The sequence below is a fragment of the Lupinus angustifolius genome, chromosome LG11 (genome assembly GCF_001865875.1).
Source record: "Lupinus angustifolius cultivar Tanjil chromosome LG11, LupAngTanjil_v1.0, whole genome shotgun sequence".
Classification (NCBI taxonomy): domain Eukaryota; kingdom Viridiplantae; phylum Streptophyta; class Magnoliopsida; order Fabales; family Fabaceae; genus Lupinus; species Lupinus angustifolius.
The window spans coordinates 5,598,227-5,611,008 of NC_032019.1; the positions used below are offsets into that span (position 1 = coordinate 5,598,227).

Below are 12,782 nucleotides of genomic sequence, written 5' to 3' on the forward strand. Positions count from 1 at the left end.
CCGATGAGGAGATAAATTCAAAGATATGCCTTACAGCACAAGTGCATGAGAAGGGCACATCTAGTGATGAAAATAATACTATTGAGGTACATTCATATACTTCATCATGCACTAATGACTCTCCTCCATATAATGAATTATATGCAGCTTATGTCGAAATGCATGAGGAGCTAAAGAAAATTGTTAAAATAAATATAGATAGAAAAAGAGTTATCTTCAGGCATGAAAAGAAAATAATTGAAATGCAAAAGGAATTAGATGAACTTAAACTTGAAAATGAAACTCTTGATCTTATCTATGCATGTATCTCATGTGATTGCTCTACTTCTAAATTATGTCAACCCTCTATATGTGATACTTGTGAGAATATTATGTTTTAAAACAAAAACTCTTAAAGCTCACATATAGTCAAGAAAACCTCAACACATTGCTTGCTAATATAAGAAACGTTGGTAACCGAACTGGAATTTGATATAAACCTGCCTAAGAAAAGACCATATAGAAATCTAGTAGTTCATATGCATAAAATGTCAACTAATAACATGCCTACTTGTTTCTATTGTGGTACACATGGTCACACATGTACTACATGTTTTATTAGAAAAATCGGTGTGTCAAGTGGCAAATATGTTTGGGTAAAGAAAGGACAAGATCCTTTAGTTACTAACAAGAAGGGATCCAAAATAACTTAGGTACCCGAAAGAGACAAGTAAATTGTGTTTGTAGGTGTGCCAAAGGACATTTGAGCATCAAGGGATAAATCAACAAAATATGTTCTAGGCACAAGGTTGGTGAGTAGATCAAGGTTATTAAGGAGAAAAATTAATGACAAAGGTTGTTGAATGAGCTTCCGCACTATGCTACCTACCAAAAGTACTTCTCTGAATAATTGAGGGGGAGAAGAAAAGGGAAGAACAGTGAAAGGGGGAGCAACGCACTTTGAATGTCAAATACACCATTCAAACATCATTTCATCAAACTTTTCATCCAGTATCACAAACAAGTGGTAATCTTGACCTATCTCCAAATGGTAAGCAAGGTAAATATATTAACAAGGTTACAAAATTATCTCTTAGTAAGCTCAAAATCGTTTTTAAAACTGTCAATTTTATGTCATTAATTGATTAATATCTCTGTATAATCGATTAAATGAGTTCCAATAGCTAAAGCTGTCTGAAATAAATCATCTTAATCGATTAAAATTTGTGATAATCGATTACCTAGGCTCAAATTGTTTTTGAAATTTAATTCTTCCTGTTTTGTGGCTTACGCTTATATTTTTGAGTCAAGTACATCTCATGATTATGATTGTACCATCTTTTAGCATTTTGTAACTATGTTGAACCTTGCTAATTATGTTAAATAGAATGTGTTTTTGCATGAATCTTGAACATGTCTTAATTATGTATTATAATTGAATGATTGGAATATGCCTTAAAATGAAAACAGCCTAACAAGTGATAACTAGTGTTGCTAACAAATGGCTTACATATATGTTTAATCATTTCATGTCTTAAATGTTTACATAATGGATATGTCATGCTTAAATGGTTAATTATGTTGCATGTAGCATCTTACTTTGTTTGAACTGGATCTTGATCATGATTGGTATATGTGATTATATTGATGATTATGCCTATTGCAAACTACTCAAATATATCAAATGCTTAATTATTTCGCACTTCATTTGCTTCTGCATAACCCTTCATGTCATTCAAATTGTTCTGCTGCTATTTGCTGTCCATTTAATCGATTAAGACATGCTATTAATCGATTAAATGATGTATAACTGTGCATCTATTTAAGTTTCTCAAACTGGTTATTGCCTATGTTAATAATTACAATTTTTTTTTTAAATAAATTGTTATAACTCTTCTGACTTTTGACAAGAATTGAATATTCGTATCGTTTTGATAATGTCAAAAAGGGGAGAAATGTTGTTTGTTGTGTATGATGTTATTTGCAGGGGGAGAAAGGTTGCTTACCTAAGGGGGAGCAAAGTGCTTTCAACTTTGAAGTCACAACCATTATGCAAATGTACAACATCATCAAGCTAATTTATCAAATGTAACGTAATATTTGATATGGTGTTTGTCATCATCAAAAAGGGGAGATTGAGAGTGCAAAGCGTCAAGGATTACATTAACAACGTTTGCCTATATTTTGATGAAGACAAGGAATTAGCTAAAGCTTGAAGATGGCTCAACAATCAACATGCCGAGGGCTCAAGTGGTGTCTATGCTATTATTCTTTATTATATTTTTAGAAGTCTAAGATGTTTGTCATAGATATTGAGTCTAGGTTAGTTAAACCTAGGTGTGAGTCTCACAAGACTTAATAAAGTAATTAATCAACTAAAATGAGACATCATCTAGAAATATATGATAAGTAGGTCCATGCATTTGAATACATTGATTTTATGCATTAAAGATATTATATTTTGGAAATCATGTATTGCATGAGCATGTATCATATAGGGAGTTTACCATATATTAACAAGTGAATTTTTACACTGGTTAATCGATTAAGGTAACCTACTCATTCATAACTCAAAGCATTGTTAAAGGATTGGGAAAATCTCCCAAATCAGAGGGGAGGATTGGATGTAGTTTTGCGGTGGACAGCAAAACGAACCAGGATAAAATCTCTGCGCAATCTTTTCTATCTTTTTCTCTTTTATATTTCAAGATGGTTTAATGTGTGTTTGGAGCTAATATTTTGCATACTTGTTCCTTGCTATGTTCTTGTTAATCTTGCACAAAAGTATCTGTTATATATATGTTTGTGTGTTTGTTAATAATCGTGCAAGTTGTTGTTTTGATCATTCTGTTTCTGTTACTGGTTAATCGATTAAGACCAGTTGTTAATCGATTAACTAGACATTTTCCAGCAAGTGTGTAAAAACCAGAAAAGTGGAAATTGAGTTCCGCCACACCTATTCAACCCTCCTTCTAGGTGTATTCCGCCACTAATACCTAACACAGTCTCCAAATTTTGTGCATAAAAATGTTGTTTTCAGCATCGAGCCATCCAAGGCAAATTTACTTAGATGGTGTACTTTGACTGTAAAATTACAGTCTTAGTGCACCTTTTGTATTAATTATAAAAGTAGTGTAACCCACCTAAATCACCAGCTCTTTTTTTTAGTTTTTCATATGTAATTCGTCTCCTTCAAGGGAGTTTCATGTTTTTTCTTGCTCTCTTCCCTAAATTGGCAGAGGGGATGAAGTTTTTTCTAATTTCCTCTCTCCTGAATTGGCTCTAAAGTAAGAACTTTTTTTTCTTTTATTTTTTTACCCGCCACATAAAAATCGGCTAAACTGAAGGAGGGTTTAGTTTTTTGTTACTCTTTCTCATTAGGAGCTATTTACTTCATACAGTAATAATGTGCTTGAATTATATTGTTCAACAAGATAGAAAGAGTAATGCAACACACTTGAGAAAGTAGTTTGAGAAGAATATAGGGTAGATTTTATGTTTTTAGCGGAAGAAGACCGAAGTGTGGCATGAATATATAAGTGAAAAAGAAGAATTGGCAACTTGGTTGCCGATTTGTAAAAAGAAAATTAAAAAAATAAGAAACAATGAAAAACTCGTACAACATGGACGGATTACATCTAGGTTAAAAAAACTTACACACAAAACTCCCATAATTGCTGATTTATATGGAGAGAGAAAATATAAAAAATTCCACTTAAGTGGATGAAACTCCTACTTTGGAGCAGATTAAGGACAGAGGAAATAAAAAATAAAAAAACTTCATCCCTTCTATCGATTTAGGGGGAAGAGTCTGAAAAAAACATAAAACTCCCTTGAGGGTGACGATTTTCATAGGAAAAACTAAAAAAACGGTCATCCTATAACCGATTTATAAAAAGTTAAACTACTTTTGTAATTAATACAAAAAGTGCACTAAGACTGTAATTTTAGAGTCAAAGTACACCATCTAAGTAAATTTGTCAGTCATCCAGTATACTCTACCAGTTGTCACTTACAAGTATATGGTCAAATCCCTCCAAAAATACATGTATGCTCATATTTTTTTGTTTCCCATTTTATTTTTCATTTTTTTAACTACAATTAATTTAGAATTTAAATAAACTTTGTATATTTATTTATTGGTTTAATTATATGATAACTTTCAAGTTGGTTTTTCATTACATTAAAAATAGTTGTGGTTTATTATCCAATTATTTATGGAATTTTTATAGTTTGGTTATAGTTTACATTATCTATAACTACTCTGAAAATAGATTAAACATCATATTTTCCCTATTAATTCCATTAAAATTAATAGGGAAAATGAAAAGAATGTCCACAACCAACATATTTCTTCACTATTAATTCAACATATTTCTTCACTATTAATTCAATTTAAAATTAATAATTATATTTTTAATTAATAAATAATTTTTTATTTTATTATTGAACATTTTTATCCAATTTTTATAATTCACTTATAATTTGTGTTGTCTCTAAATTCTTAGAAAATAGGATGAATATCAACGACCAACATCACCTCTTCAGTATTGATTTCATTTAAAATAAATAACATATATTTAAAATTAATCATTTATTTTATTATTGTGTAAATTTAATGGAGTTTTTATAGTGTGGTTATGCTTCACGTTGTCTCTTACCTCTGAAAAATGGGAAGAAAGTTTACAACCAACCACATCTGTTTTTCTGCTAGTTCCATTAAAAATGAAATAATTATAAATATATTAAAATAAAATTAAAAAAAGTAAACTAAATCAATCAAACAATATTTTACTCAGAACTATGTAGTCTTGATGTTCTTATTGCATATAGGAATACGTAAGAACAAAATGAACTTTTGTTAGTCAAAAAAATAAAAAAATAAAATATTCTGCTTCAAAAAATAAAATTTTTAAGGGTATAAAGTGTGTATTGTTAGTGAGGATAATATTTTATTATGGATGGAGATATGCTAATATAATTCTGAATTTGTAATCAACTCTAGAACTTAGTATCTTTGTTTAAAGATTATTTTATCCAATTTGGGCTTAACATATAGTTTTCTACGCTTCAATTGTAAAAAATATAGTAGTGACTTCAAATCTCTTAGCAAAGATCGAAATTGAGTTCAACTCTTCCTAAATTACAGGTCTGGTTTCCAATTGAAAATTGGGCCGTGACAAGAGATTGATAAGTAGTGTGTTATGATTGTGTGTGATTCTAACTTCTTCATTCTATCATCTTTTTTCTTGGAAAATCGCTTTTGTATGTGTGGAGTATCACCTGAGATTAGGAATGACAATGAGTATATATAAGTCTGGGTAGTGTACTTATCGAATTTGTCCATCTAGGAATTTTGGGACCTAAACACTCACAGGTATCCACTAGGTTTGTTACTTCTGAGTTCTTGGGCACCGAGTAGATTCATAGGTGCCTATAAATTTAGAAAATATTTAAAAAATTGCAAAGTATTTGTAAACTTCAACACATGTTTTCTATAATCATGTATGTTATTTTAGTCAATTAAAAGATAAAGAAAAAATAATAATAACAATTATAAAACATAATTAAAGTATAAGTATACAACTTTAAATAATCACTTAAATATAAATATTTTTACTAGAAAAAATATAATTTAAAATAAGAAAATAAAAATACATCAAATACATCAACATAATATTATATTATAGTTATGAATTAATAACGATAAATATATTCAGATATGTTAATATAGATAGTCTAGGTATATGTGCATCTCGATATCTAATTACTAAACCCGAACTCGTTCAACGTGAGATTTCAAAATCTTTGATCAAACTTACTCGTGGGTCAAAAAACGGACTCAAACCCAACACATCAGAGGATTACCGACATATATACATAACTACAAGTACCCATTGTCATTCCTACTGAGAATTGAGATTTTGTTTGGGTAGGCCAAACCAATCCATAGTTGGAACTCCCAATCTTAGCTTGTGGAGGGTGAGTTGTGGAGGTTGCAAACGGTGGTTTGCTATTGGCCATGAATTGGTCTGTCGGCATCTGCAGGAGGTTGGTGGGTCGGTCACGCGTGTGGTTGGTACGGGTAGAAAGTGGTCGGAGTCAAGAGAATGCGGGGAAGGGAAAGATTTTGATGAAGGTTCGGAAACGAATGTAGGTTGAATTGGGTGCACGACCACATCATCAATTCCATCACGTTCCAATGCTGTGTCATTAATGCTATCGAGATCCTCTTTTTCTGAAAATTCATGCGGATTCCCTTTATTCTATGCCTATTTCAATGAATCCAAATTAAATTGTCCAGCATTTAAGGGAGGCGTTTCCTCCGTCCGTTGATTACTATGCTTTAATATTGAACCATTGGGGGAATGGTCAACATTGATTCCAGGTAGGCTCAATTATCTTCCACCGTCCTCTTTGCTTCTTCCTCTCAGAATCCAACCTGTTTTAGATACCAAGTGCAGACTCGGATGAGCTACTGTGTTTATAAAATACCAACACGGTCCAAAAACTCACACAAGAATTCTATGTGACGAGATAATTTTATCTCAAATGTACCTAATCAATCAAATTACATAGAATAATATAAAAACATTAAATTATGTTATTATAATATTTCTTTTAATTAAGTTAATTTTTTTAATTGGATGTGAACATCAAGTGTGACAAAATGGGATAGGTGGTCTTTATCCCAAAAACTCTAATGAAGCAACTCACACTTTTAGTGGCCATGTAAGATAGAGTTGTTATTGTTTTATGTAATATCAATGCATTATCTCTCATTCATATTTAATTATTTTTAATACTTCAAAAAAAAAATAATTCAAATGAATAGTAGATAATATACTGATTGTATATAAAAATTTACACTAGTTGTCTATAGATATTCCACTCATAACCATTACATGAGTGAAATGAACAAGGAATAAAGAGAAAGAAATAGAGACGATCTCCATATCTTCTTGGGATGACTTTTCACTTCATAATTATAATAAGAAAACTTTGCTTTATAAAACCAATTTTACATGACTCATCCATGTGAAGAATATGAAAGTTTTGGTTTATCAAACATCATGTCCCATCTTTAGGGAAGATAAAGTATATCTATTAATATCCATAGATTATAGTTTAAACCAATGTCATATTCAACTTGTTAAATGATTTTAGTTTCTTTTTTTTTATTGTCTATATGATTTGCTTATAGGGACTATCTTCTTATGAATCTTTGGCTCTTCATCCCTAGAACCATGGCCTTTACCTCCAGTAGTATTATATGATTTCTGACTTCATCACCAACCGGAAATGTGGGCTACTCATTATGGTTAACCATTACTTATATTATTGTAGATATGCATATGAATTATGGTTGCATGGAGGAATGTGTTGTGTGGTATATGCACCACTTCGAATGTTGAACATGAACTCGAACTCTCGAAGCATAACATAAGCAACTAAATATGTATTAAAAGCTGAAAGGGTGTAGCAAGTTGCAAAAGTCACTATTTAAAACCAATAATTATTTTATTGAAATTCCAAAAAAATAAGACACATAGGATGCAACTTCACTAACATCACATTCTTTCATGTTTTACAATAGTATATGTCACTATCTAACCTAAAAGCATGGTGTCACCTTGGTGTCAATATTATTATAAATAAATAAAAGGTGGTACATAGCATAAGGTTTCCACATAGTGTATTATTATATAATGATATTCCAAAATTTGAATCAATTGTAATGAGTGCTGCTATACTTCTTCTCAACATTTTCAGTCAATATTTGCATGACTTGTGTGTTAGTAGAGGGTACACATCTTGGTGTCTTGAACTGGCTAACTGCAGCACCTCTTCCCACAGAACTCTCGAGAATCTTATGGAATGTTCCTCTCCTAACAACTCGAAGTTCAAGGGGCCCAATGAGATTGATTGCGCGGTTAGTAACGTATCCAGCCTCAATAAAAGATTTGTCTAAACAATTGCAACACTCACTAAGCACTTCTTCACTTGCTTCACCACTGATTTCTAAGAATATAACATAGTGTCCTGGCTCTATAGATAAATCAACATGGCTAGTGAAATCAATAACATCCAGTTTCTCCTTTGCTAACACTTTGGATGCTGCCATCACACTTATATACAAATCATTTTCTGTGTTCTTGTCAACGTTAATCGAAAGCAAAAGGTTACTTCGACGAACGAAATTGAATTCTGGAGTTGAGTTATAGAACCCTGTAACCTTCACCACATCTCCTACCTTATACCTGTATAACCCTGCAAATTACCCAGGTTCAAATATTAATAATATATCCATTACAAAGAACATTAGAATTTAAATAGCTACACTATTCATAAAATATTTGTATCATGCTATTCTGCACACAAAAAATATTCAATTCATATTATACTTCAAGGTTCATGTATTAGACAGCGGCGAAATTCTTCAAAATATTACTATCAAGGACTAAGAAATTGTAAATTAGCTCTAAATAATTAAATATAATTGAGTATAATATCTATGTCCCGTAAGATTTATACACAGTCTTATCACTATTCAAGTGGGTTACTTTAAAAAAAAAATCAATAATGATAAAACATAAATGATGGATGATGTAAAAATGTATAAAACTCATACATTTTATTTTGAATATATTTTAGTACCTGCTGGAGTAGTCATAACAATCTCATACTCCTCACCAACCTTCACTTCAGTTAGGCCCACTGGTTTGGCGATACTATTCTGTGCGAGAGGAAGGAATTCAAAGTATCCAATTTGAGGAAGCATAGTGTAAGAAGCCAACTCAGGAGGAACTGTTGGATGCACATTTACTGCTATCCACCCTTCAGAAGCACCATAATCAGAAGTCAGCACAGGTACCTCACCAGCATAATGCCTTAACCTTTCCACATAAGGCAACATTGTCCCAGTCATGATCCCAAGCAAATACTTAGCATTTGGGAAAAGCTCTTGTACCACCCCATACCAGTTGTTCAACCCTGTGCATATTTTGTGGATCAAGTTGGCTAGCTCAGGGTCTGGTTTGAGAATTTTAGACATTGCAGTCCTAACTGATGGGTCTGTGACCCTGCTGCTAAGGACACCTTCCCTTAAATCATTACATAGCTCTTCCCACACTTGTTCTAAGGTTCTAAAAGCATTGACAAGGCTATGTGCAAAGGGTGTATACAAAAACTGAATTTGGTCCCTGAAAATTAGGCCACACAATAAGTGGCAGTACAATCCTTGCTCAAAATCAGGACACAATGTTACTTCCTGGGGGCTGCAAACTTGTGAGTTGATTGCTGCCATTATTGGAGTGTACTGTTCGTCACCCGTCACAAGGGCTGTCGCAGTAGCTACTTTTATACCGGCTTCATTTTCTGTGGGGTTCTTGCGGTAGGAAAAGCTTAAGACCTTGCCATTTTTTATGGGGAACGCTCTGCAGAATAAAAATTGTGTCACTTTCAGTTCCAATTAGAAGAGAATGTGAGTGTAACGAATAGGGATCCTCTATCTCAAACTAAGCACGTCCCCATGTCTCTTTTTTTTAATCAAGTGAGACCTTTTCATTCGACGGGACAAGAAACATAAACAAGAATAAGGACAGGTGATGTATGTCAAAATGTAACCACCCGTGTATAGATAGGGCATGCTATTTAAAGTTAACATCTTTAACCATTATGTCAATGTGATTGAAGCAAGAGAAATAAAGTTGAGTACCTGTTCCTAAAGGCAAAAGCGGTGTGAAATATCAGCTTTGAGTGCACCATAATGCTATCAGGATCCCATGGTATATATTTTGACTTACCTTGAGTAGTGCCAGAACTGAAATAATCATCAATCAACATCATCATTTTTTGTAAACGTTGACAATTGCAAATTCAAATACATGGATGAAAGTGAGAGTGAGACCTAAAAGCCATGTGTGTGATGGGTTTTCTAGTGAGAATAGAAGACTTTTCACCAGCAAGAATTCTGTTGATATAAGGCTCCAAGTCCTCGTGAGTAACTAGAGGGACACATGCCTTGAAACTCTCAGGGTCAGTCCTTCCATTGAGTCCTAAACTCAGCAAGTATTCTGCTGATGCATTATCTTCCAAAATGCTTTTCAGTGTTTCCCTTTGAACCCTCTCAGCATCCTTTGAAACTGCCTCAAATTCCTCTATCACTTTGTTTGTGTACTCTTCCAGATTCTCTGACATCTTAACAGTCCTTCAGCACAAGCTTTTCTGAAGAAGAAAAAAAGTGGGGAAAAGGAACATTCATATAACTTTGAAGTTTTTGAAAAAATATATCTAGTAATATTTAAAAAAAACAAATATTAAACCAGAAAATATTTAAAAAAACAAAGTTGGCCCAAAAACAACTTCTCAATGTAGTTTTTTAAACTGTTTTGTGGTCATTTTAATAGTTTACTAATTATAAAACAAATTTTTAATCACTAATGATGCAAATGATTTTTAAAAAGTGCAATGGAAATCTCATAGATGAATTACATTTTCTTTTTTAAAAATAAAAAATAACTTGTAAATGGAAATTATGAGCTTTGTAAAAAACATTCGGAACTGATCCTCCATTTATAAAAAGTTACACAATTCCATAATATTTAAAAAAAGAACATCAAAATAATAAATAAGAAGTTAAAATCTACAAATTGAGTAACTTTTGGTAGACAATATTACTCTTACCTATAGATGTTCATAGTATGTTTGGATTGGTTTTTTTTAAAATAATTCGGATTTGAAGATATAAATAACATGCGGTGTGATTTTGTTTGGTCCAATCTGATTCAATCCAAAATTTTAAGCAATTCCAGTCTAGTTTAGCTTAATTTTTTAATAAAATATAGTAAATCTATAACATTTTTAATGTATCGAATTCGCAACAAAGAATATATATATTTCCAAATAATAACTTTACTAACCTTTAAAGTGTCAAGTTCGTATAAAAATAATAATAAAATAGAAATAATAGCTAAAAAATATCAGTAACACACCCACATAATTTTAGCAAAACTAATAAGTAATAACACTTTTAATAATAAAAAAATATGAAGAAATGTGCATTTTTTATTATCAACTTTAAAATTAACTGGACTTAAAACTAGAGTTCTCTATACTTATGTATATATGTAATAAGTATTAGTTTGATCTCGTTCCTAAATTGGAATAAAAAACCTTAACCGACCGCTTTTGTAAAAATTACTCCAACACCATCCAATAAATTTGGTTTTTTGCTGTATCATTTTTTTTTATCAATTTTCAATTTCTTTTCTTGATTGATCTATATTTGAACGCCTATAAGTGGGGAGCTGAATAAATACTAAACTATAAGAGGCCAAAGAAAAATAAGGAAAAAAATTAAAGCATGAAAAAATTAAAAAGTAGCCCATGAATGGTAAAAGTACGAAACCATAATAGAATATTAATTTTTGAACTAGCATTTGCAGTGAAACTCACCAAAGTGGTTTAGAGAGTAAGAGTTACAAAAAGAGAGATGAGGATGACAACTGTGAACCCAAAATTTGTAGTCATAACTCATAAATAAAATAGTCAATGAAATGATGTGCTCTTTGGTTCCGAATAATAGCCAAAAATAAATAAATATACATTAGAATTCATTTGGGTTTTATGGTTTCTGTGACTGTAACAAATATAACATGTTGGAAAAACCCATAAGCTAATGGAAGCAAACAAGGTAAAAGAATCAAACTTTATGTTGTATTTTGTGCAATACAAACGATTACCTGTTGGGTAAGTATTGGTGTGTTTCAGCAGAGAATGTTTTTGTGGAAGGATCTGAACTAATTACAGTGAGAGGGACTGAAGTAGTGAGTAAGATGAAATGGTTTCTATTACTTTTGGATTTGGCATAAACAGTTACTGTGAGATTAACTGAAGATTCTCATTAGAAAATGTGATATATATACACATTGAAGGTGACGGAAGTATGAATTTAAATTTGGATCATCATTGATAGATGTAAAATCATCTATATAAATTTATTTTAAATTATATTTTAAATTTTCAATTTATCTATATTTAAATTTATTAGATAAGTTTCTATTCATTTTAATAGATTGTATAAACGAATATCAGATCTATTTGTTTTTTAGTTGAAATGGAAAACAATTTTGAAGAAAAAATTCTTTTAATAACTACTATTTAAGTAAAACATTTTTTTAGAATCAATTTAAAAAATATTTTTTTTTTAAGTTTTTTAATTTTTTAAGAAACACATTTAAAAAGAGTTCTTTTACTTTTAAAAAATATTTCTTTAAAATATTTATATTTTATATTTAAGAATAAACTTTTAATACTAATTTTATTCATATATTCAATAATTGATCTCAATTTAATAAAAAATTAAAAGTACAATGAGAAGCACTATATGAAAGTAAGAGTTGGGATAATACATGAAATCGAAAAGTAAATAACATCAATTGTGAATGTTTATTTTTTGGATGATTGAATATCCGTTCAAATGAATATTTTTATAAATATTTATTGAATATAATAAATGAGTTCGAGTTCATCCATTACTAAAATTATTTCTTGGATTATATCCATTTATATTTAAGGGTGTGAGTTGTTCACCTTTAAACCATGAAACTGATGGAACTGAACCAAACAGCAAAATGTGGTTCGATTCGGTTATTTTTTAAGAAACTATTTATGTCGGTTCGGTTTATGGTTCTAGAAATTTAGGAACCGTTGAAGTCGAACTAAACCACATATTAAAGAAATAGATATTTGGGAATGATGTTGTATTATTATTTAAATTCTTCAACCAATTTAGTGATTTA

General features: G+C 30.9%; 1 protein-coding gene across 1 annotated transcript; it reads right to left on the reverse strand.

Annotated features, from left to right (window-relative positions):
- Positions 7,656-10,179, reverse strand: LOC109359672 (jasmonic acid-amido synthetase JAR1-like). The gene is made up of 4 exons (XM_019604368.1): positions 9,890-10,179; positions 9,698-9,802; positions 8,638-9,416; positions 7,656-8,250 (listed from the first exon to the last, which is right to left on the reverse strand). Exons 1-4 carry the CDS (start codon positions 10,177-10,179, stop codon positions 7,709-7,711), a joined length of 1,716 nt encoding a protein of 571 aa, XP_019459913.1. The 3' UTR covers positions 7,656-7,708.

Coding starts and splice junctions, on each gene's coding strand:
- LOC109359672 (XM_019604368.1), bottom strand. CDS start 10,179: ATGTCAGAGAATCTGGAAGAGTACACAAACAAAGTGATAGAGGAATTT. Junction 9,803..9,889: donor ATCACACACATGGCTTTTAG/GTCTCACTCTCA, acceptor TGATTATTTCAG/TTCTGGCACTACTCAAGGTA. Junction 8,251..8,637: donor TGTTATGACTACTCCAGCAG/GTACTAAAATAT, acceptor GGTAATTTGCAG/GGTTATACAGGTATAAGGTA.